General features: G+C 44.0%; 1 protein-coding gene across 5 annotated transcripts in view; it reads right to left on the bottom strand.

The window, feature by feature from the left end:
- Rasgrf2 (Ras protein specific guanine nucleotide releasing factor 2) overlaps nucleotides 1-26752 on the bottom strand; it is a 214409-nt gene that overhangs the window by 38532 nt on the left and 149125 nt on the right. For all 5 annotated transcript variants that reach the window (XM_050153889.1, XM_050153893.1, XM_050153894.1 and 2 more), the window contains exon 18: nucleotides 3714-3820. In XM_050153889.1, the coding sequence (XP_050009846.1) occupies nucleotides 3714-3820 (107 nt within the window). The remainder of the gene's footprint in view (nucleotides 1-3713; nucleotides 3821-26752) is intronic.

Below are 26752 nucleotides of genomic sequence, written 5' to 3'. Positions count from 1 at the left end.
CCAGAACCTGGAAACAACCTAGATGCCCCTCAATTGAAGAATGGATGAAGAAAGTATGGAATATATACATATTAGAGTACTACTCAGCAGTAAAAAACAAGGACTTCTTGAAGTTTGCAGGCAAATGGATGGAAATAGAAAACACTATCCTGAGTGAGGTAAGCCAGACCCAAAAAGAGGAACATGGGATGTTCTCACTCATATTTGGTTTCTAGCCATAAATAAAGGACATTGAGCCTACAATTCGGGTTCTTAGAGAAGCTAAAGAAGAAGGAGAACCCAAAGAAAAACATATAGGCATCCTCCTGAATATTAACCTTCATCAGGCGATGAAAGGAGACAGAGACAGAGACCCACATTGGAGCACCGGACTGAAATCTCAAGGTCCAAATCAGGAGCAGAAGGAGAGAGAGCACGAGCAAGGAACTCAGGACAGCGAGGGGTGCACCCATACACTGAGACAATGGGGATGTTCTATCGGGAACTCACCAAGGCCAGCTGGCCTGGGTCTGAAAAAGCCTGGGTTAAAACCGGTCTCACTAAACATAGCGGACAATGAGGACTACTGAGACCTCAAGAACAATGGCAATGGGTTTTTGATCCTACTGCACTGCACGTACTGGCTTTGTGGGAGCCTAGGCAATTTGGATGCTCACCTTACTAGACCTGGATGAAGGTGGGTGGTCCTCCAACTTCCCACAGGGCAGGGAACCCTGATTGCTCTTTGGGCTGACGAGGGAGGGGGACTTCATGTGGGAGGGGGAGGGAAAGGGGAGGCGGCGGTGGGGAAGAGACAGAAATCTTGAATAAATAAATAAATAAATAAATAAATAAATAGAAACCATATAACTGCAATACAAATTCAAAAGTGTTTCGTTTACAGATAAACAGGTCTTTTCAAGTTTGCCATTAAATTCACGTAAGCAGACCGAGTGGTTTGGAAAGGCAATGTCTAGATTATTTGAATACAGTCTGTGAAAGGGAAGCCATATCTTGGGTGGCTTTATCGAGCAGCACTGGTGCCCTTGCCACCATCTGTTGTCCTGTATGAGGTCCGGGCAGGTGCCACTCTTCTCGGACCTTCAGTTCCAGCCACTGTCTTATTGGAGCAGTCGGAATGTGCAGTCCACCTAGTGACATTTGTGACCCTGTCCACCCTGGTCTCCTCTAAGGCTGGAAGACGACACAGTGCGCTCCCTTCACCTTTGCTGTGGCTACAGGTGCTCAGGGAAACGAACAGAGTTGTGAGAAGCAAGTGGATCCTGGCATTGGATCCCTCTGGGGGGAGTAGGACAGTGATCAACTTGCCTGGGGAATTTCGAAGGCTACTCTGCTGGGCACCTCAGGGCAGCTTACCTAACCCTGGTAATGCCTTGCCTCCCGTGCGTCATTTTCAAGTCTCCTCGCTCCTGAGCTTCCAATATCCCACTTCATCCAGACTCTTTCAGTGGGATTATATAACCCCTCCAGACTCTCCCAGTGGAACCAAATAACTCCTGCTTGGACAGGGGGCAGAGCCAGACTGGATTCCCTGAAGGTCTACTTGCTCATCATGTAGAGAGGGCCCCCTGTGTGTGCATACACATCTCCTCACTGGGCTCCAGCAAACACCTTGTACCTCTCTCCATCCAGGACACATGGCTGGTGACTTCCTTAAACTGTGTCTTCCCTGGCTGCTGAGAAACAGCTCTGTTCCTTTCCCTGTGGCAGGGAACTGATCCTGCCACTATATTGTCCTTTCTTGACTTCCCACTGGTGACTGAACACAGTTGTGGCTGGGTTGCTTTCAATAGCTCTTTCTTATCCTCCTTAGATGGCCTGGTACCTCCCCTTATAGTGTGAAGTCTTTGTTTCCTTTGTTCCACTTCCCGAGGCTTTGGCTGAGTGTCTAAGGCTATCAGAGGAACCAGAGGGGAGATCCTGTTGTACAGGAATGACATTATACACAATGGCTGAGAGTGGCCACCTGTTCCTATGACTAGAAACATCTTGAAGTCAGAGACCACGTGGATCTTGGTGGCTCTCACATCCAGCTCAGTGCACAGCCTTTGTAAGTAGACAAATAAGAGAGAAAACAGAAAAAAAGTACTAATGCTGCTCAATGTATAAATTCTCTTGGAGAATGAAGTGGTTTTACGTGACTAGGTCATTTGTCTGATCTCATGCTTTTAGAAGCTCTCCCTGAGCCCATGGAGAGGAATAACCGGATGGTTCCTCCACTGGCCATTCAGACAGTCCCCTGAGTTGGAGGAAGAAAACTGTAACCCAAAGTCACAGCTACAGTTCCTTTTCAAGATCATCCAATGTCTGTGGCATTTCTCAGGTAGACAGTGTCTCTTCAGAATAACCAATCAATAAACAACTCGGAAACAAACAAACAAACAAACACAGAATTGCCCTGAAATGTATCAAGTCTGTGACAGCCTCACAAGTGAGACACAGGTCTTGGCTGACTTGCCAGTCTGGAATTTCCTCAGAAGATCACAGTGACGACAGGAGCCAAGAACAGCCTAACCCTGATACCTTCAGAGACCTGGGAAATGTGAAATAATACACAAAGCTTTGCAGCAGGAGGTGTGTGTGTGTGTGTGTGTGCACGTCTGTGTGCACATGTGCGTGCCATGCTTCATGAAAATGCTTCCTCTCACAGCAATGTCAACACACACATTGTAGTGTAAAGCCCAGCTTGTGGGCCCATTGGCAGACACAGCCCGTGTTTGGCTTCCTTTGGAAGCTAAAGGACAGAAAATGACTTTGTGGAGAAAGTGAACAGTGGCAGACGTCTGCTGTGTGCCCAGCACCACAGAACTAGTAGAATGAAGACAGAATGGCATGGGGCAAGTATGTCTGCAAAGTGTGCTTCACGGTTAACTGCAGAGAGACGAAAAGAGCAAGTATCTCTCCCATCCTTACCAGGAGAAGCTGAATCACAAGCATCTGTGATGTACTTCATGCTTAATGCGGCATGGTCTAAGCTGTGTCACATACGTGGTCAGAGCACTCGGAGCCTGGTCTGTCTATCCAGCACTCATTGTAGACTACTAGCAAGCCTGGGGTCCAGGAAAGCCTGACATGGAGCCCGTAAAAGACTGCGCATACTCAGAACCAACAAGGTAAAAAGGGGACTGGCTTTATTTTGCAAAAGGGAAATAAATTTTACAAACCTCTTGAAGTGAAAACTGTGAGATTTCTTTCAACTTAAAAACAGAGTACTAGGAATCAAAACAATAAAAAGACACAAGGTAAGACTTTGTGAATTTTGCAAATTTTGTAAAGCAGTCCAAGAAAGCCCTCCCTGACCAGATATAAATTATGTTTGGCCTTTATGGGGGCACTGTGATGCTTGCCTCTAGGGGTTCTGGGTGCTACTGAAGATGGAGGCCTCTGAGGCACAGCTCCACTTTCAGAGGGGACCCTGAGAAATGTAACCCCATGATGCTGTAGTGCAGTTGTGACCATTGCTGTAGTGTGGGAGTGGGTGCTGCCTTGAAGATGGGGGAGCTCCTGTTTACCAATGTGCCTCGGATTATCCATAGATGTGAAACAGGAATGTTGGAAATACATATGTTTTTTCCTTACATCTTTGCTTTTGGCTTCTAACTCCCAGGGCTTCTAACCACAGTGTGTCAGGGGATAGTTTATGTGAGTAATGACTGAAAAAGTTCACTTAAACACAAAATCCTTGAAAGCAGTCACTGGAACTTCTGGGTTACCTGCGCGTGCTTGGAGACCCAGTGGCGGAGGACATTGAGGACTCGGTTGGTGGCCGTTCTCCGTATGATAAACTCCTTGTCACACGTTCTCTCCGTGTTGTTAAATCCTTTGGAGGAAAGGAAACAGGCACTGCAGTTAGGGCCAGTCCCCAGGGATTAGAAAGGTCACTTATTTTAGGACTCCTGTTAATGAAACTCGCACAGGCTGCATCTTGGCAGAGAGGAACGCGGCTTACTTATTATCCTCTCCCAGTCAGCCCAGGCAGGTACAGGTGCAATTACACGAACAATGCACATCTTTATTAAAGGCCACCGGGGAAAGCTAGATCCCCCGATGACGTGGCTATTTAGGCCTCTCATGATCTCCAGTCCAAAGCCAAGAGGAAACCTGAACAAAAGGACTGGAGCCAGGGTGGATGTATTTATACCTTTGCCACAAAGCGATTGTGTAACCAGCAGTATTTGAAGATGGATCTTGGCTTGTCAGTGAGACCCTCTATTGTCCACCTGAAGACAGTACAGCCAGTGCTTGGAAAGAAGTATTCCAAAGTTGCTAAAAGTATGGATTCCACATGTTTTCAGCTCAGAAACCTTATAAGTACCGGAAAGATTTGTTGATAAGTTCTAACCACTACACGATATAAACATACCAACCTATCTATTTTAGACTCCGTAAGTAGATATTATTTATGTAATTGTTGCTGGTCAATTGAAAATAAAATAATTCAAAACAAAAAGTCTGCCTGGGTGGAAGCTTTTGCCCTTGAGTTCTGGTAAATTATATTAATCTCTGATATCCATTATGTGCCTGTCTTATAGAGCTGTTGTGGAATTACCCTTGCTAACTCTGAAATGTTTGTAAAATACCACAGTAACCTTGGGGAAGGACTGGAGGGGAAATGGGAGGGCTTACTAGGGGGTTATGGGGAGGAATATGCTCAACATACTGTATTTACTTGTATGAAAAAGTCCTGTAATTCAGTACCGTGAACAATACACAATAAAAATAAAAAGTAAACACAAAATGCTCTTTTCTCAACTCATTACTTTCCTGCATGAAAGTTATATACAGTGTTTTTTCTTTTATTTATTTATTTATTTATTTAATATTTTTAAACTTCATATGACTTGCTAATGGGGACTGAAATCACATTTATGCATTGTGACCAGCATTAAAGAAATGAAGTAGATAAGGGCCATCTGGTGTAGGAAGGTCTTCTTTCTATGTGTTGCTTTCATTGGTTGAATAAAGAAAACTGCCTTGGCCTTTTGATAGGGCAGCCCTTAGGTGTGTGGAGTAGACAGATAGCCGGGTGGGACACAGCCTGCCGCTCCTCCTTACTATAACCATCTGTATATGTTACCCATAGGGATGGTGTGTATTCTTTTTTTTTAATTTATTAAAGATTTCTGTCTCTTCCCCACCTCCGCCTCCCCTTCCCCTCCCCCTCCCCAATCAAGTCCCCCTCCCTCGCCAGCCCAAAGAGCAATCAGGGTTCCCTGCCCTGTGGGAAGTCCAAGGACCACCCATCTCCATCCAGGTCTCGTAAGGTGAGCATCCAAACTGCCTAGGTTCCCACAAAGCCAATACGTGCAGTAGGATCAAAAACCCATTGCCATTGTTCTTGAGGTCTCAATAGTCCTCATTAGAGAACTCGTACATATGTATATCTGTGTGTTTGTGTATATGTATGTATGTGTGAGTATATATGTGTATGAGTATATGTGTATATGTATGTGAGTGCATGTGTGTATGTGTACATAGTGTATGCATGCATGTATGTGCATGTATGTGTATGTTTTTATGTATGCATATGTGTGTATGTATGGGTGTGTGAGTATATGTGTGGGTATGTCTGTGAGTGTATGGGTGCATATGTGTAAGTGTATGTATGTACATGTGTGTTTATTTGTGTATGTATGTCTGTGATCATGTGTGTATGTACACGTGTGTACATGTGTGTATGGTGTGTTTGTGTGTGCATGCATGTGTATGTGTGATGAGTTATAACACATATCTCCTAGAGTAAATTAAATGAGATTTGAAAGCAGATTATAGGGCTGACTTATCAGTACGTCTATGCTTAAATAATCTACATTAAAGTTGAGAACCCCTGGGAGGAAGGGTCCATTTCAGACCCAAGAGCATCTTCTCTTGCCACATCTGCTCCATCGCTGTCTCTCCATTCTCCACCTGATGCTCCATGCTGGCCTTACTGCTCACTCATGGATCCCTCTGTTCTCACGTGGACTCTAGACAGATCTCATGTCATTGAGGTTATAATGTCTATGTTATAGCCATCTATTGTGGGTTTCTAGGCATGCCCACATCTTCAAAATCCCCCCAAAGTATTCTTTCAAGACAATGGGAAGTAATTCCATCTTATCTCAATAACATATCCTTCTCTCCTGAGAAGCAGATCCAATGCTCAGGTTTATAGCTCTTTCTCCCTAACTGCCCTCACTAACCCTCCTATTAACTTACAGGGACAGCCATGGCCTGAGCCCTTCGGGAGAGAAACTTTACTATTCTCTGTCCTTGGTTTTTCTCTTTCAGTGATTATACCCTTTAAGACTTACTAGCAGTTGTTAGATTGTCCTCTTTCCCACAAGTCTCCTGTCCCCATCCTAAGGCTGAGCACTGCACAAGTGTATTGTAGCTATAGTTCCTATGTACTATAGCCATGGCTCCTACATGACATAATTATAGCCTCTGCACATGACAGCTGTAGTTCCTGTACCCCACTGCCTTAGTTCCTGTACCCCACAGCTGTAGTTCCTGTGCCCACTGCCTTAGTGCCTGTACCCCACGGCTGTAGTTCCTGTATCCCACAGTTATAGTTCCAGTACCCCATGGCTGTAGTTCCTGTACCCAATGGCTGTAGTTCCTGTACCCCACAGCTGTAGTTCCTGTACCCCATTGCTACAGTTCCTGGGCTACAAGCTGCCCTGGGCCCCACACGGCCTGGGTCCCACTATGTGTGTCCAGGCTACCCTGGGCCCTACATGTACCCCATGGCTGCAGTTCCTGTACACCACGGCTGTAGTTGCTATATATAACCTCAGCTATAGTTCCTGTTATGCCCAGATCATGGAGTCCTGCAAAAAACAAATAGGAGACCGAGTCCTGTGTGTAAAAGCAAAGAGCCTTTATTCAAGCTTAAACTTGGACTCTCCTTCTGTCTGACACAGCAGTTGGAAGCAGAGAGTCTCAAGACCAGTCAGGGTAGGGTTTATATAATAGCAGAGGTTGGGGTGAGGGGATTTCCAGGTTTTAGGACCCTGATTGGCTGACATTTGTCTTGGCAAAAGGGGAACAGGTGAGTCCTACACTCAAGGACTTCTGGTGATCTTATCTAATCTTATCTAATGGTTGGACTTCCCGTCTAAGGTACCTCCCCTTAGATGCTGGCTGTCCCTGTGTGGTGCCAGCTTATGGCTTTTCCTGGAACCTAGTGTTGCCTGCTATGGCAGCAGTGTGTCCTGGGTCCCATTATGTGTGGCCAGGCTGCCCTGGGCCCCACAGCTCCTATATATAACCTCAGCTCCATCACTGTCCTCTTAGTCTTCTTCCAGCCATAATTCCACGGTTCCATCATTATATTCTGGGAACCTGATGCTTTCCATGAACTGCGCAGCACTAGGAGACAAAGTCTTTGCTCTTGTGAGGTTTCTTTCTCTAGTGGGCATGAAGAGAACCCTCCAACCAATTAAACATGGAACAGATAAAATCCCCAACCATGGTGATGGTGATGGGTTCTGAATATCTGAATATCTGGGCATCATCCTAAATACCCCTCCCTCATCACTCCTCCAATGCAAGACCTAATTAACATCCCTTTCTATGGAATACATATAGAATGTATCCCTAAGAGTGAAGAAGTGATGTATGCTACATCACAACCTAATAAACTGAAGAAAAGAGGTCATTGCAGACAAGCAGATGTGCACACTTGCCATGCTGAACATTAGGGTACCAGTGAGCCTATGAGTGACAGTCTTCAGAGACGTGATTAGGAGGGTGGCCACTTGCTGTGGACATCACTGGTGCATACAGCTGCGTCCAGTTAATGCACTGTTAGCAGTCCTTTGTTGGCCAAGGACTGAAAACTCCACTCAAAGCAGGTAGCAGGAGAAAGGGAATTATTATTTTGTACACATGAAATAGTTCTCAGTTCTGGTCCCTTCTATCTTACTCAAGGCATATAATGACATTGCTGTCTGCTTCTTTTCAATTCTAAATATTCTCTCATTTTTAGGTAGCAAAATGAGGAAGGTCCTGCTAGCCTTGCAAGTCCAGCTCCCACCATGCAGAGGGTAAGTATGTGCTTTCCATAGCATCTGCTGAAGAGAGGTGATGCTTTTGTATTAGAAACTCTCCAACATATCTTATATTTTGCTAAGAAACCACGTTGTCCATCTCTGATGAGCTCATCATTATAACGCAGGCCTGAGGGAGGTAAGGTGTCAGAGCGCAGGTTCAGAACATGAAGGGGCACTCTCTAGATGTCTTGAAGATGACTGCTTCTTCAGAACACGGAATTGCCCTTGGAATGTGCTTTCGTGCCCCTCCCCGGTGTAGCAGAGAGGAGTGGGTTTACTTCAGACTATTCTTTACAGCCGCCTATTGTTGTTCGTGTGCCTCTACAGAAAAACATACTTTCGCCCCATGTGACTTGCCTGCCATGTGTGCTTGCCCTTGTGATTGGACACTTTCCTCAGGTGACTCCCCCTCGCCCTCCGAGTGTAAACTGTCTGATGCTCTGAAGAAAGCTGGTTATGGCCTGAGACTGTAGACTGCCTCCTTTATGGGCTCTGCTACCCCAGACCCCACTGCCTCTAGTGTGGTCGGCATAGCAAGGTAAGCACATCCTTACAAAGTGGGGGCAGAGAATCCTAACGGGTCTGGCATTATTTGAGATTAAAAACACACAGAGAATGTGGAAATCAATATATCATTGCTTTAATCTCTCAGGAAAACCAGTACCAAAAACTGTCAGCTGAATTGCTTTTATAGATTTTTTTTTGAAAAATACATGCTTTAAGATTCCCAATGGAGTGACTATACATTGAGTTTAAAATGGATTAAAAATCTTTTAGTATTACACCTTTTACTTCTCATGATTCTACATGTATTCTCCATTCTTTACAGATAAGGAAACTGGGGTTTACTGAAGTCCATGGCACCTATGGTGACAGACAGTAAGTAGAAGGATGACCAAGATTGACAGCCCATGTCACAGGGTGGGTAATCTGGCCATATATATTAGTTCTCGTTCTTGAGAATACTAAGCTAGGCAGAATTAGTCAGACATGGACGGACAAATGTTGCCCAGTCCCACTTACACGAAACACTGAGAACAGGAAACTCTATGAGGCAGAGGTGAGAGCTAATCTAGGAGCTGAAGGGAGGGAGACAAGGGAAGCATTGCCTAACCCTAGCAGGAGCAGAACTTGCATAATGAGAAGCACTAAAAAATAAATGTAAAAATGATTGAACAAAAAGGGTTCATAGAGTTGTGAATAAGCACGCCCTTGTGTACCCCAGGAACAGAAGGGCAGGGTTAGTCGAGATATTCTGAAGACACTAAAGGAAGGCATTTACAGATGTGAGGAGGAGAGAGAAAATGGACCTTTTTTTCTTCCTCAAAGGTTAGCACATAAGAATTTAAGCAAAAAGATGTTAATGTCCCAAAGGAGTGGGGCTAACACTAGCAAATAAAACACACCCTGGGAAGGGAAGGTGGAAGCCACAAAGCACAAGGTTGGCAGACTGGTTATGTCAGACACAAAGTATTGATTAAGCATGCTTGTGCCAGTGACTCTTTTGGAGGCACTAGGGTACATCATTGAACAAGGAAAATTAGCAAGCTGTTCATAGGAACCTATTTTCTACTACAGGGGGATAGAAATAGCACATATTTCTATGTGACAGTATTATTTATATAAAAACAAATGTTGTGGAATATTATTTTAAGATGTTACATTTGTTTATGTTGTGGAACATTTGTTTAATGATACAAAGATGTGCTGCATTCTTTTATTTTGCATTTGTTTAACTCTGTTAAGCTGTGTTATTTTGCCTGTCTAAAGCACCTGATTGGTCTAATGAAGAGCTGAACAGCCAATAGCGTGTCAGGAAAGGATAGGTGGGGCTGGCAGGCAGAGAAAACAAATGGGAGGAGAAATCTTGGGGAAAAAAGGAGGATCTAGGAAAAGAACACTAAGGGTCAGCCACCCAGCCACACAGCAAACCACAGAGTAAGAAGTAAAGAAAGGTATAGAGAACAGAGAAAGATAAAGGCCCCGAGGCAAAAGGTAGATTGGATAATCTAAGAAAAGTCAGCTAAAAATGAGCCAAGATAAGGCCAGGCATTTATAAGAAAGAATAAGCTTCCATGTGATTTATTTGGGAGCTGGGTGGTGGGCCCCCCAAAAAGTAAAGAGCTGAAGAGTTAAAAAAAAAACTACAAATAAGGAAGGTAAGTTGAGATGCTGGGATGACCCACTGAAGGGAGCTCTTGAAACTCAGATAAATGATAAAAAGGGTCACCAGGCTAACATGAGCAAGAGGACAGTCAGTTAGATGGGGTTGGTGAAGGTCACCAGGCTAACATGACTAGGAGGGTTACATAATCTGATTTACACTTTGGAAATGTTATCCTGTCAGAGGTAGTGTGGCTTGGAGAGGACAAAAGTGGAGTGAGGAGTGACCTGAGAGAAGCACCAATTTTGAGGATCCAGTCAGTGGACTTGGAAGAGGTTCTAGCAGGACATGGAGTGAAATGCTGGGGTAGATAAGATTTGCTGAAGGATAGTACTAGGGCAAGTCTTGTGTGCTGACCCAAATGGCTGAACAAAGAGAAAAGGGGGTTGGAGAGAGAACATAGAGACTCCAGATCAACTCTTGAGGAGGTAGAGAGGGGTGAAATCCGAGTTAAATGTGGGAGATGACTCAGGAGCAGTGTAGGGAAGACCCTTCCAGATTCCTTGAAGAAGTAGAGGGTGGGGATCGTGTGCAGGACCTGGTCACCAAGTGAAAGACAGAGGACATTCCTGGCCACTATTTTCTGTTTCCACTGTTTTCACAAACAAATCAGTAGAGACTGGAAAGGAAGGTGGGGATCTGGGAAGAGAAGCCAATGGAAAGTAGTCATCCTGAGAAGAAGAGCCAATGGGAAGTGTTTGTCCTAGGGAGAGGAGCCAATGGGAAGTGGTTGTTTGGGAAGAGAAGCCAACAGGAAGTTGTCATTCTGAGAAGAACCAATGGGAAGTGGTTGTCCTAGGGAGAGGAACCAAGGAGAAGTAGTGGCCATCCTGGGAAGAGGAGCCAATGGGAATTGGCCATCTTGGGGCAGGAAAACTCTGGGGACTGCAGAAAGACATGACAGGAAGGACAACTTAGAAGGGGCGATTTTAATGCCTGAGTCTCACTGAGGAAAGTCTTTTATTTTTGTCCCAGCATATCAGTTTTCTCTTTGGTTGTAAGAGGAGTTATCCAGATGCCTCTGGGGTCTTTTCCTTCATTTCTCCTCAACTAGAGCCCAGCCTCCCACTATGAGCCTACTCCCCTTTCCTTGGCACCTAGTCATGATCTTCTTGTGGCATCTTGTTCTCCACAGAGCCTTTGTATCTGCTTACAGAGGGCTCCACTTACTGTGACTCCCTCATGGGTAACAGTGGCACTTGTGCATTTCTTGCTTACACTAGTTCTTCCTGAGAAAGTTGTAGGCAGTGAGTTTGTGCAGGAAAAGCAAACATCAATCCTGCACATAGATAGTAGGTGTGTGTTAGATAGCCAAGCAATACTAACGCAATACATCTGGCTGCATCCATGGAATTAGGTTGCATCCCCGAGTGTAAATAGACCCTACACACTAGGGTGTGTGATGTACCCACCACATCTCTTGTGTGTACAGTTCAAAGACAATGAGGTTTCTAGTACAATATCAGGTCCTGTATAAGGCAAGATGGTGGGACTTCTGAGGTGCAAGACAAGACGCAAAGAGAAATCTAAACTGCCTTTCTGGAGAAGACCCAGAGATGGGGAAGTGGCTTCTCATATGGCTTAAGCAGGTCAACGAAGCCCACTCTATCCATGTGAAGAGGGAGAACTTCACAGGTGTAAAGATGTTGACCTGCAACACTGGGTCACATTATGTTTCCTTTCATAAGATGGTCTTACACACGATAGATACTAAACCAATCTATTCACTAGCTTTTATTCTTTTGAACCTTAAGGGTTTTTTCTTTTTTATTCACTTGGCTGGTTCTATTTATCGGAAGACCTTGCTATTTCCTGAGTCCAGAGGTCCCTGAACCTCCCTTCTTTGGAGTTTACCACACTTCTCCCATCCTCTCATCCCAGGCTCTGTAACCATGAGATACTGTGAAGTGATTCAGGTTGGCTGCTTAGAACTCTGAAGAGATGCTTGTACGTAGCCGAGAAGCCAACAACCCCAGGAAAACACTGAATGCGAGAGTAGTGTCAGCCTGGCCCCATCCTTGGGTTTCTCCCCGCCCTGCTTAGCTGGGGATTGGCTGTGGCTATCTTCCCCATATCCACAGAATGCTACACACAGTTGACTTGTATCTTTTCAATGACAAATGGTTATTCAATGTTCAATGTTGAAAAGGCTCAACATAGATTGTTAGAAATTCTTAAGTACAGTTAGTTGAGAATCTCACACTCTTCTTTTGGGCTTACCCGACACCTTTACCTCATTTCCGGAGAACTGTACCCCCTGTAAAGGGATCTCATCTTCTTTCCTCCCAGAATACATGCCCTGTGCATCAGCCCAACACTTAACTGTAGTGCACATACCAAGAGGTTCCAGAAGTGTCCCAAGAATTCTGCTTACTAAGTCTGTGTGGCTGTCACTGTTCATTAGACTAGAAAGCCTTTTCATAAACCACAAGTTCTACAAGTATTTTCTATTTAACTTCCCAAGAAATGATTCAAATGTCTAAAAATGATTTGACAATCTACCAGATATTTCTACAATTTTTTCTACCAAATCAAAGAATATGACTTGTATAAATATGAATTAATGAGCTATAGTCATTTTAAAACTTCATCAGTCCTAAAACGTGCTGATTCCTAAATTTAAATCAGTTTTAAGGGCAGAGACTTTAATAGTTACAGTGAATCCGTGTCATTTGGTTAGAAAAATAACTTTCCAAGAACAAACTCATCTCCTGTACTGGAGGTCCTCTGAAAAGTCTGTGAAATGCCACAGTGACCCTGGGAATGGGCTGGGAGTCTGTAAACTGCTGAGTCACCAAATGACACTTATTCAGTGTAATTATTAAGGCCCTTCAGTTGTGTTGAATAGAAGGAAGCCTGCCTTCTAAAATAGCTGTAGAGTTTCCACTTAAATATTCAGACTTTTTATAATTTCCCATCATTGCCCATTTCTCTCTTAGTTAGGGTTACTATTGCTATGATGCAATACCATGACCTAAGTACGTTGGGGAGAAGAGGATTTATTTGACTTATGCTTCCACATTTTATTCCATTATTAAAGGAAGGCAGGATTGGAACTCAAACAGGGAAGGAACTGGAGGCAGGAGTTGATGCAGAGACCATGGAGGGGTGCTGCTTACTGGCTTGCTCCTCGAGATTGCTTACCTGCTTTCTTATAGAACTCAGGACCACATGCCCAGGGATGGCACCACCCACAATGGGCTGGGCACCACCCCCATCAACCACTAATTAAGAAAATGTCCTACAGGCTTGCCTACAGCCCAATATTATGGAGGCATCTTCTCAATTAAGTTCTCTCTTCTCAGATGACTACAACCTGTGTCAAGTTGACATAAAACTAGCCAACACAATTCCTAAGGGAAAAAAGGAAGCCCAATAGAGGTAAGGAGTTGTTGTGTAAGCTTCTCTCTTGACCCAAGAATAGTCCTTGGTGAATTAGACATTCTTGAGCCCATCTCTAGAGGAAGATGCTTAAGAGCCTTAAAAAGCCTCTTGTATTTGCTTGTATCTGGCAGAATCTAACCTCCCATTTAAATGAGAAACAATCACTGCACAAATAATTCTATAGATTCATCCAAAAGGACTGGTTGACCAATGAAAAAGATTTAAGTAGAAAAGGACAGTGAACTAAGAAACCAACAGTGGGTTCATGGGTACTAGCACCATTTATAGGAATGTATTAATGTGGCGATCTCGATAAACATTGAATCATCTGCATGCTAACAGTCATGCTTGAGCATCTTGCTGCAAGGTGGAATGAGGCTGTGGTGGGGACAGAACAATTTGTGTAGTGTAGGTTGTCCAAGAGGTCCTCTCCAGCTAAGAAGTGCTCAGGAAACTTAGCAAACAAACTCTAATATGGGTCTCCATCAATGCTTCCATGTGGAAATTACAAGAATTGGCTCTTGTCCTTAGATCCGAGGACATGGATTAACCATATTACCCACTGAGGTCACTCACTAGAGCTTATTCTCCACCATCAGTCAAGTGATGAATGGGTTCTTCTCTGACCATGCCTCTTAAATTCTCTCTGATAAAGAAATCAAATCAAATCTACAGATGTATGCACCACGCACCACCTATGGCAAGAGACCCATTTAATCAATGTGATCAGTTCTGCCACCATCAAGATAATTATCCACTCTATGAGAGTTTCCCTTGGTATCAGAAATGACAACAGTTCTGTTTTCTTAACGGATTCCCTCAGTAAAATGCACTGGACAGTTATGAAATGATCCCAAGATGGAATTGGATTGAGTCTTTGACCCATCCAAGGCTCAGATCACTTGTATGAATACTGACAACTGGCATACATCAATGCCCCCTCAGCATAAAATGATTTTCCAAATGCATGGGCAGTTCCTTAGGCACTGCATAAATTAGTCTAGTCTAGGTTGTACAGAATAAGATCTCTAACAGATGCCAGGAAGAAAACACACACAATTACAAGTTCCTTTCTTCTCCACCTCCCCAAATGCAAGCCTTGCTACTGATTGGATGAAGCATGAAGCAGCTCTGAAGCTCCTTTCAGAGTTCCAGCCAGGGTTTTCCTTCTGGTGACATCCCTGAGAAGGAACTGGGAACTCATCTAACTTGTTTCAATATTTGCTCTGATTAGAAGATCAACATTCTAAATATTTACCATGCCCTAAAGAACACTCTCAACTCACACACAAGAGTCACCAAAAATAAACTTTTGGATGAAGGTAAAAGTGATGAGGGTAGTAATATTAGTGTTCTCTAAGCCTGTAAAACAACAGGAATAAGTACAAGTGAAATACAGGTTTACTGAGTCACAATGGTATGTAAATCAATATGTAATTCTCCACGATGAGTAAATAAGCCAATCATAGACCATTTTTACCACCCCCAATGTATTCTTAGTGCCAACTCTTGGTCCACCTCTGCTCCTAACCCCCAATCTAGGCAACCAGGTATTGCTTTTGGGTCTTTAAGGAGTTATTCTTTCTGAACATTTCATATGGAGACATCTCATCATATTTACTTCTATTGTTCATTTCTAAAATAATACCACAGTGTTCTCAAAACATAACACTTGTCATTTTAGCCTTTCTTCATATTTTATTTATTTGGTGTGTATGTTGGTGATAAGCATATGAAAGTCTGAGGGCAGCTTGCAGGAGTCGGTTCTCTCTTTGTGTGGGTCCTATGGGTTGTCAGGCTTGGTGGCAGGTGCCTTCACCCTCTGAGTAATCTCACTGGCACTGCAAGTTCAGTGAAATCCATTAAAAAAACCTCTTCCTTAAAGGTATTCTTTCATTGGGTGGAGTACTCTCTAAATTCCTAGTAGGCTGAGTTAGTTGATAGAGATGTTCAAGACTTTCGTATTCTGATTTTTTTTCTGTGTAGTTGAACATTTTATCAACTATTAGAATATGGTACAAGTTGCACATCCCTAATACAAAAATCTAGTCTGAAATCCTACAAAATTAGAGAATTGAGTGTCAGCATGATATTTAAAGAGTTTCTATATATTTTAGCATTTGAGATTGTGAGGTTTTTTTTTTTTTAATTTTGTTTGTTTTGTTTTGTTTTTAGGTGTAGATGGCCAGCTGGGAATGTCTATGCAAATATCTCCAACTCTGAAATAGTATCTTTGGCCCCAAAGATATCAGATAAGAGTCACTCAACTTATATTAAAATTAACATTCAACATTGCCAAAAATATCCATTTGTCCTTTGAATGGTCAGTTTGGGGTTCCCTGTTGCTAGATGCAGTTACAACAAATGTTTCTTCCTGTGGATTTTCACCTGTCTCATGATAAGATACCCCTCTTTACCTTTAGTAACTTGGGGCGTCTTAAATTCTGTCATATTAGAGCCATTTCAATCTGTTATAACCTACATTTGCATAAAATATCTTTCCCATTATTTTCCTTTCAGTATATTTCTTTTGATTGAAACTGTTTTATTTACAGCAATGTAGTCAGCTTGAGTGTTTTTAATGCTTTAACAATTTCTACCTTTTTGTTTTCATGTTTCATCATTTAATAGTTAATGGAATTTTGTGTGATTGGGTTTATATTTGAGCTCACTGTTTTCTCTGTTTTGTTACCATTTTTTTTCTGTTGCCACTGAAAAAGATAAGCAAATATTTCCCAATCTGGAAAATCTGAACTATTTCTTGTCAAGATATATTAAATAGGAGATGGGGAGAAGAGTCATCAACTTTTACCCAGCTAGGAACCTCATAAGTTACAATATTAACTAGTCCAGAAAGATATAATCACTGATACAATAGTGGCATAAAGGTCATGAGTACAACCAACAGCTTTTTGATTAGATTTAAGGCTCTTTCTACAGGAAGGAACTAATGGCTGGTACAGTTAGTTAACTTGGACAAGAACCTGTGGTTGGGAGGCCACATACTTTAGGAGAGAATTTATTACTAATATTTTGCTATATGGTCATAATATCAAACTATCTTTTGAACACTTGCCCTAATGCCCACAGGTTAATTTCAGCCTCACCAGAAAAGCGTTCTTGTGCAGTTGACAGGGCTAATATAGAGACCCACAACTGGTCACACTGCTAAGGATGAGTGGCTGGTGTGCTCAGCTCTAAATGGACCGTCTATCACATTCTCTGTTCTTGCCTTTCCCTAAGGCTCAGGGAGCATTGCAGTATAGGGGCAGGAGAGTCTCTGAGAGCCAGAGAGGGAGAGGACAGCTGTAAGATAGTGTCTTCTGGACAGGCTGGGGCCATCGCACCCTCTAACCTACATCAGCTGTGTTTGTATGCACAAGACCTTCTTAAGATCAGGTCAGACGATATGCTATCATGATGGGGGAGGGGCTCATAAGGCCCCACTGAGCTGAGGAACCGGGTGACAACTACTGCAAGAGAGAGTCAGTTTTCTTCAGGGGTTCTTTGTAGGTTGCTCATGCTATATTCATGTCCATATATGAAGTACTAATTAAACTATTAAAAAGCAAAACCAAACAAAAAGTAAGATAAATAGTTAGAAGGGGAGAGGAGAAGAAGTGGAAGACAAGCAGTGTGCAATGGATATGATTATACCATTATTATTATTATTATTCAACTTGACACAATCCAGAGTCACCTGGGAAGAGGGAACTTCAAATGAAATATTTCCTCCATTAGCTTTGCCCACAGGAAAATCTGTGAGACATTTTAATAATGAATGACAGATGTAGAAGGGCCTGTCCACTATGGGCCGTGCCTCCCTGGGCAGGTTGTTCTGGGTTGTATCATGAAGCAGACTGAGCAAACCATGAGAAACAAGCTAGTAATAACTGTGCCTCTGTGGTCTCTGTTTTAGTTCCTGCCTTGGCTTCCCTGATGATGGGCCTGTAAGCCAATAAAACCCTTTCCTCCCAAGCTGCTTTTGGTCATGGCGTTTATCACAGCAGTAGAAACTGAAAACAATAATGAAAATACATTATATATATATATATTAAATTTTCAAAAAGTTAATAAGATTTTATTAATGAGTAATCAGCACTGGCAAAAAAAAATGTCTGTGCTTTCACCAAATTTAGAAGCTGAAAGGTATCTTACAGTATTAGAGAACAGAAGTTTACTTTAGGCCTCATTGGGTTAAAAGCAAGAGGCTGTCAAGGTCACATCCCTTTTGGTAAACTGGAAGGGACAACTCACTTTCTTGCCTTTCCTCCTTTCTGAGTGCTACTCTCATTCCTTGGCTCCCAGGCCCTTCAGAACCATCTGTGGCTGGTTAGATCTTCTCTCATTAGGTGACCCTGACACTAACACGTCTGTGGTTACAGTCCCTGTGAGCATATCAGGCTTACCTGGTTTCACAATGGTTCTACAGACTCTCCAGACTCCAAAAAACTAACATAAATGAATAAACACAATCATTGTGCATAAAAAGGAAAGAACTAAGAAATCATCTGCTGAAGAGAAGGTCATTGGAAACAATCCCGAAACACATATATGACTAAGTCCATCCCTGGAGACTCTCCAAAATGAGTTTTATAACGATCAGTCCCAAGAATATGAGTCCACACAGCTGGCCCCATGACACTCTGCCAAGCCTGGAACAATCTCCAAGGAAGTCTTAAGGCATCCCCAGGTAAGAAAGTGCCAGAAAGGACAACAGTCGTTGACATTAAGATGCTGGGTGCTACTGAGACAGCCTGGAGACGCTTGACTCAGGGTCCATACCTCCCAGCCTTTGCATTCCCAGAGCCCAACAGAAAAGGCTGGTACAGGCCAGCCAGGCTGTAAGACAGTGTTGGTGGTGTTATGCAGATATGAATAAGTAAGTCCTAGCCACGAAGAAGCGATGCAAAGTCTGTTTACATGCTGAAATTCAGGCTAACGCTTGCCCTTATCTGAGACCTACCTATCATGATTGTCACTGTGCTGGGAAGGAGAATTCTTAAAATCTATGACAAGTTCTTTGTGTGTATGTGTGTGTGGGGGGGTGGCGATGTGTGAGAAAAATTGGTGTTCAAAAGACCTAACAACTACCTTAGCCTCAAATTCTCTTCTCAGAGACACCCAAACTAGTTCCTGAATCCACTGAAAACCTAAACTAGTGCTCTTAAGCCCAAACCTTTCCAGATTATCTTATCTTTGGCAATGACAATATACAAAATATATTCACCAAGATGTGTGACATGTTCAAGACAGAAGGTGGAAAACATATTTTTTTTAATTTTTAAGATATTGGTTCATGAACTGGCCTTCATAAACCAAGAATTCCATATTTTCCTTCGGTCTCTGTACAGAATAGAGCCCAGACAATGTCTTCTAACTCACAATTCAGCCAGGGGAGCTATCCTAAGCCCTTTCCAAAATGATAGGAGGCAGAAACACACTTGATGATGCATTGCCAGAGGTGAGAGGACCACACCACTCATCTTCAAAGAACATGTAGCACCCTGCTTCCTGCTAACACTTAGCACCTAGCTCACTGTGAACTGAGGTCATGGGCATATTATTAACCACCTTTTTCTTACTTTGGTCTCCACCACTCTTCTTGATGTTGTACTATTTATACAGTTGACCAAAAATGCCTACATCAACACTTTCCAAACTCCCTTTTTTTTCTCGGAACTGTTCTAGTATCTCCCACCATTATTACCACACATGCCTACTGACACGCCTCTTGGCTTATCTCTCTCCAGTCATCTGTCATATCCACAGAATCAGTAGTGATGAGTATCATTGTGTAACACAGATTCATCTAACCAAGTGATTTCTGGGTGTCTTGACTATGCCCAGAACAGACACTGCTTTCATTGCTTTGCCACTGAAATAACAACTTAGATAATCATCCATATTTTTTGAAGTTAAATTACTAGTAATAAGTTGCCCATGTAAAAGTCAGAGTGTAGTGTGTGCGCGTGTGTGTGCTTATGCACTCATGCACACATGAGAGTCACAAGGACATACAAAGAGTAAATGAGTCATGAGGAAACACAATGATTTTAACTCTGCACTTTGCGCTGCCAGGAAGATAGAGTTTAAAGGACCACAGAGAGCATGGCAGTCTCCATTCTCAAGAGACTTATAAACTGAGAGGAGCAAAGAAACCAACAATAGTTGCAGGATGTATTTGGTCAACATCTAATGGTAGCATACACTGAGCAAAGAATGACACCTAGCATCTCTGTTAACCCTTAGAAAACCACGAGTTAGGTGCAGTCACCTTTGCCTTAAAGCTAGGAACAGGAGGCTTAGCAAGGCTTTCAGAGGGTCATGTGACCAGCTAAGTGGCAGGATTTTTATACATATTCATTTGACAACAAAATTCACTTGTATGACCTCTCTTTAATCCTGACCCCTTGATAAATACTCTCAACTCTGCTGGCAAATACCCTCCCCCCAAGGCTCTGCTGGTCCATATCTCCTAAGAACTTTGCCCTTACCAGATCACGGATCACCATGGATGACAGATGGGATAGTTAACAGTGATTATCAACTTGACAGGATCTAGAGTCACCTAGAGGATGAGTCAAGCCTGTGAGAATAATCTAGACCAGACTAACTGAGGAGTAGTCCCACATTGTACGGGCCAACCATTCTACAGACTGAATGGACCCATGGGGTCTTGGACTGAAAGGACCAGTGAGGTTTTGGACTGAATGGACCCATGGGGTCTTGGACTGAATGGGCCCATGGGGTCTTGGACTGAATGGGCCCATGGGGTCTTGGACTGAATGGTCCCATTGGGTCTTGGACTGAATGGGCCCATGGGGTCTTGGACTGAATGGTCCCATGGGGTCTTGGACTGAATGGGCCCATGGGGTCTTGGACTGAATGGACCCGTGGGGTCTTGGACTGAATGAAAAAAAGGGAGTGAGCCAAGCATCAGCCCTCCTTGCTCTCTGCTTTCTGACTCCAGGTGCAGTGTGCTCTGTCACCTCAGGTTCCCAGGAAGATGACTTCCTTGCTGTCGTGCACTGTGCCCATGACCTGAATTGGTTGGTCAGGTATTTGTCACAGCAGCAAGACAAGTCACCAAACAGCAGCCACCCCAACAGAAGGCATTCCCAAGAAGAGGCACATGGCTTCTTTTCCAAATGCCACAAGAGCAGACAGGCAAATCTTCAGGATGAGAGTGGACAGTCTTATCGGGAAGAGGAGTCCTAACCATGTTTCCGCCTGCCCCACAGTGCTGAGAGCGAGCACACAGGCACGGAGTGCATCACAGGGTGCGACTGCATTGCTTTACACAGTTGATTTTCAAGACTCAAGATTGGAAGCTCAGTCAAAAGTGGGGGGGGCATTAACAGCACACTTTCACCCAGGGAATCATGGGGTGTATGAAATCTATCCTCATGAATTTGTTTGAAAACACAGCTTAAGATGTGGCTCAGTGGCTGAGTGTCTGCCAAGCAGGCACAAGGCCCTGGGTTCAACCTCCAATGGCAAAAACCTGTTTGAAGATGAAAATATGACAAGACCTTGAATGTTGAAAATGAGAAGCTTCTGTCTTCAGGGTCACTGGGCAAAGGATGTTGAGTGGGCAGGATATATTCCAAATACTTGATGGTGGGTGCCTTTCCCAATGACAAAGTCAGTGAATGAAACCGATTGGCTTGTTCTGCTTGCTGCGGTGATTCATCTGTTTATCTGAAGTGATGTTTATGACTGAACCCATCTCAAAAGACTTGGAAAGTAAGCAGTGGGGCTTGCTGGAAATTAAATCCAGATTACAGTGTACACACACACACACACACACACACACACACACACACAATAAGAAATAAAAGCAAGTCTTTGAGACTTCCCATCAGGAAGAAACTGGAACTGAGGGGGAAGGGAACTGATACTCACCTCTGAAACATTAGTCATGAACATCACTGTCTAGGAATTGCACACCCATTAAACACCAACTGTCTCTCCAACTGCCCCATGGACTATGATTTGAAACACACTTAACAATCTAAGTCTAGACTAGGATTCCATCCGCGACTTCTACAATCCACATGGTCAGGAACCTCACCTCACTAGCCTGTTGTTCCCAGAAGAGAAAGATGGCATCTACTTCCCACTTCCTGGTATTGTGACAATGGAATCCATGCCACCACTTACGAGTAACCTGTAATTGTGAGGTAGTTTTCAAATGTGAGGTACAAGACCACATCTCTACACCCACAATGCTGCAGAGGAAAGGGAAGGAGAACGTCCCTGGCAAACCTTTACTGCTGTAGCGAGGAAGTCATGACAGGAGCTTTCGCAGTGGCTGCTTGCTTTTGGTGCCTTTCCTAAAGGAGACTGACATGTTTTGCATACCAGTTGCTGGAGTTGAGGCAACTGATTTTGGCAGTGTGACACTCTCTGCCAGATGAAGTTCATCCTGAGTCAGACGTTCTACTGTGTTTAATTAATTCTGAATTGTGTATTGGATATTGAAAATTAGAAGCAAGCACAAAGAAAACTGTAAAGAGTGGGCAGACCATAAGCAGGGACATCCGTGCCGAGACACTTGATTGTTATATGTAATTACGCATCCAGTCTGTCCAGAGCATCATCTGACAGCATTTGAAAAACGGCCCTTTGCAGCACTTACTAAACACTTGTGCTATAATTTTACTCGGTTTCAACTGGTCTATTTTGGGTTTCTGTGGGTTCATAACTCCCGACTTTCTAAGCCAGTGAAATACAATCTGCTTCAGTGTCTTTCATAACTTCTCCTTACGTTGCATGTGCCAAAGTCAGAGCAACATTGGATTAGTCCAGTGTGGCAAACAGCACCTCCCCTTAACCTAAACCTCATGCTGTTGCCTGCACAGGGATGTATGCTTCTGCAAAGAGCAGCTGAAGGCTGAAAGACCCAGAGATGGAAGTATTTTAAAGTTTAGAACCTCTGCTTCCGGAGAAGATTGACTAATTGGAAGCATGTTGAAGTGCTCTGAGTCCATATTAACCTTTTCCTGCGGGGTTACGTGCTGCCGCTTTATTAGTTTGCTAATATGACATTTTCTTTTGATTTTCTAGTCCAGAGTTTAACAACACGGCCAATAATGACACGGATTAGATCCTGCATGCTGGAGTTTATGTCGTAAACAGTGTTTACTTTCTGCCTGTCCGTCTAAGCTCAACTGCAATGTCTGATTTTCAAGAGCAGAAGCGACGCTCTTGGGGGCAGGGCAGGAGTGGTGAACAGCCCTTGCATGTTAGGGAAGCAGTCTGCTTTAGAACTGCACCCCTAATTTACACTCCTCAGATTGCCATCTTCTCTTCCCATGATCCCCAGAATGATGTTGGCAGCAGACAAAAGATTGAGACAAGAGAGTGAAGGGGAAACAAAAACAAGAAAGTGTGTATGTCATTCAGTCAGTGTGGTAGGAAGGAATTTCATGCAGAAATTCGAATCTTCCTGACAGCCTGTGATGAACCTCTCTGCTTCAGACTGTGTGTCAAAAACTTCCCTGTAGCCTGGGCGTGCTGGTACACTGCCATGGGTGTAGAGCTCGGGAGGAGGAGGCAGAAGGACTCTTAGACTTGCCTGGGGTGCACAGCCACTTTAAGACCAGCCTGCGCTACATAGCGAGACCACATCTGAAAACCCCCACAGACCAGGCAAGCGGTCCAGTAAACACTTGCTGGTGTGTGTGCCCCTGCGTTCAATTCCAGCAGTACAAGAAGGAAAGCGGATTGCCAGCAGCTGTCGTCTCTGGAAGCCTTCCCAGCAAAGCAGAATGCAGAGGTCAGCAGTGCTCGGCTAGTCTGCCCTCTACCATCCCGCCTCCATTTTTTCCCTCTCTTGATCCCCTCTCTGTAGCTTCTCCTCTAAAGTCATCCACTCCATTTCCAGGCACTGGTATTACAGGAGCCAGGGTTTGAGGCTCAGGATCTCAAGTAATTATACCGTGAATACAAAACTCCCGTTTTCCTGGTAAGGACAAATCCACTAGTCTTTTCTCTTCCTCTTAGAAAAAGGTTTTTGTCTTAAGCATTGTCTTAAGGCTTCTAAATATCTTATACTTCTGACAGTCCAGCTTTTTCACAACGGGGTTTCACACTGGACCAACGCAAGCTCCTGGGAAGCCAAGATGCCAGGCCAAGTGTAACACAGAGGCCAACTTCAATTTTGTCTTAAAATGATAATTACAGCTTTAGACTCAGCATCCCAGCCAGACAATTGCTACACAGGGAGGGCCTCTCCCGTCTGCAGAGGAGCATGGAGCCATAAGTGCCTCCCTATTGCTAAGCAACAGCGGAGCTAAGATCAAGCTGCTCTCGGTTCTCCAGCAGCACAGAGATGAGTCAATTCAATTCGGAGCAGCACAGGTGATGGGAGAGGAGCAGGCCTGAGCAGGGACTTGGGATATGAGGTGGGAGCACGATACGTGGTGATGTCACACATACCATTTCCATTTCGATGTATCTGCTAGAACATAATCCCAGGCCCCTGTGTTCCACCGTGAAGAACCCGAACATGCTTCTCTTTCCAAAATGAAAATACAGTCATTAAATTAAATTTGATAAAGAATAATCTGAACTAAGTCTGTGGGAATCTATGATTTCCAGCAGCGTATTAGAAATTACCCTAAAAACGTAGACAAAGCAACAAGCAGCTATCGTCTCACGGTTCCTTCAGGATACAACACTGGGGGCCTGACTCTGGCTTCAGATGAATTCTTAAGCCTAGCTGTTTGGCTGTCCTGGGGCTGGAGAGTGTATCCCAAGCTCATCCACATGTCCAACTGGCAGGCAGGTATGTTCACTCTCTTGCCTCACCCCTCTCTTTATGACAGGAGACTGGTTTCTCCCAGAGCAAGTGGGCCAAAAGAGCAATGGATCAAGAGAGAACACACTGTACCTTTGATGAAAGGGTTTGTCAGTTTCTGTCTCTGTTACAGCACATCTGAGAAAACAGTTTACGAGAGGAAGGATTTAGTTTGGCCTCGTGAGTTCAGAGGTTCCATTCTAGGGTCATTTGAACTCACTGCCGTAGGCTTGCATTGAGATGAGCCATCAAAGTAGGCATCATGGAGACCAGCCAAGCAGCTCGCCCCACGGCAACCAGAAAGCAAATGGAGGCAGAGAAAACTCCCAGAGAAAGATACCCATCAAAGTTCCACCCTTGGTGACTATGCTGGTTGATACTGTCAACTTGAGAAGATTTGGAGTCACTGAGGAGGTAGATTTCTGAGCTCACTGAGGGTGGCATCAAACCATGAGCTGGGGGCCTGGGTTGGATAAGGAGAAGACTGAATGACGTTATCACCTTCGTGCCTCTTGGCAGTAGATGCTGCCTGCAGCTCCTGCTGTTGTGACTTTGCTGTAACGAAGGGCTGTACCCTCAAAGCATGAGCTGAAGTCAACCTTTCCTCCCTTGAATTTGTTCTCTGCCAGATATTTTGTCATGACAATGAGACAAGTGTCTGATCCAGTGACCTACTTTCTTCAAACAGGTGTCACTACCAACAGTGTATTCATCTAGGAATTTGCCAGTTGATTGGCCCACATCATTAAAATAACAGGTGTATTATCTGTTCATATATTTTCACCACAGAACTGTTCTACAGAATGAAGATCGAATTTCAAAAAATCATCAAAGAGCACAACTAAGAGCAGCACCCTAGTGGATCCACTGAGATGCCCTAGGGAACTAAAAGGTCCTGATCAATCCACAAGACGCAAGGCCAGCATTATGAGGTGCAACTGGTGCCATCAAGAATTCCAAATCCGGAAGGACATAGGCTTGGTTTGAATAACAATTTTTTAAAAAGTGCCAGGAATGGGTCACTTTTTATTTTTTGGAGTTTCTGGCCAGTGACGTCCTGTGGATCCTCAAATATCATAACTACTTCCCAAGCTCTTGCTTGCCTTCTAGAACATGACGGTAAGACCTTATTGCTAAAGATACTGCACACTTGAGTTATAGAATGTGGAGACATTAAACTGGTAATGACTTGGAGGCCTTATCCCTCCTGAATAGCTTCATTGGTGTTGGAAGGTGCTCCACCTACTACCAGATGAAGAAAACGAATCATCTGTCTTCCCAGCTGTGAACCTGTGAGCCACAACGGTGACCTTTCTGGCAGTCTTGCCTGCTGGTGCAAAGTGGCACAGGTGTCATAGCAGTAACCAACTACTTTCTCATTCAATTTCAGGTCAGCTTCAAAAATTGAAGCCTATCCCTGGCACAATGATCAAGGCCAAGAACTTGGGGATAGACAGGTCATTTGCCTTAGGGGAGAACCTGTTACTACTGCTCTGGCAAAAGGGCATATTATTCAGCTCCTGGACGTGCCATAATGCCCACAGATTGATGCATTCCTCAACCCTCATCAGAGAAGCTTCTTGTTGTAGTGGACTTGATTTCACACAGGGACCCACAACAGCCATAGTGCAGAGGATAAGAGAGTGTGGCATGCTCGGTCCTAAATGGGACATCTATATCATACCCCTCCTCCAGATTGAGAGATCATTGTGGCAAAGGAGAAACAGAAAGCTGAGAGTCAGAGGTGGTGCACAGCTACAAGGAAACCTTGTTTTAGATTCAGTGAACAGCTTACAAATGAATTCATAGCAGTTAATACAGCATACACAAGAACTGATTGAGCTCAAGACAGATAAAATCCTAGACTGGAGATGGGTGCACGTGAGATCCCATTCCTAGCTGAGGAGCTATTGGCAATTGACAGTTGCCGGAAGAGGGGGAATCAGTTTTGCTTAAGCGTGAAGTCCCCTGGTGGGTTGCCCATGCTCCAGTAGAAGGCTGCACATCCCCAAGTGTATGGGCCACATCAACTGTACTCCATGGGTTCTTTAAAAAATAAAAGAGGACCCTTTTCGTCAAGATGGCGCCGAAAGCGAAGAAGGAAGCTCCCGCCCCTCCCAAAGCCGAAGCTAAAGCGAAGGCCTTGAAAGCCAAGAAAGCAGTGCTGAAAGGCGTCCACAGCCACAAAAAGAAGAAGATCCGCACATCGCCCACCTTTCGGCGGCCCAAGACCCTGCGGCTACGAAGGCAGCCTAAATACCCCCGGAAGAGCGCGCCCAGGAGGAACAAGCTTGACCACTATGCCATCATCAAATTCCCCCTGACCACCGAGTCAGCAATGAAGAAGATAGAAGACAACAA

Source organism: Alexandromys fortis, unplaced genomic scaffold (genome assembly GCF_014885135.2).
Source record: "Alexandromys fortis isolate MF-2015 unplaced genomic scaffold, M_Fortis_MF-2015_v1.1 scaffold_79, whole genome shotgun sequence".
NCBI classification, from domain to species: Eukaryota; Metazoa; Chordata; class Mammalia; order Rodentia; family Cricetidae; genus Alexandromys; species Alexandromys fortis.
The sequence above is the reverse complement of the archived record's forward strand: the minus strand, read 5'-3'. Positions and strand labels throughout refer to the sequence as shown.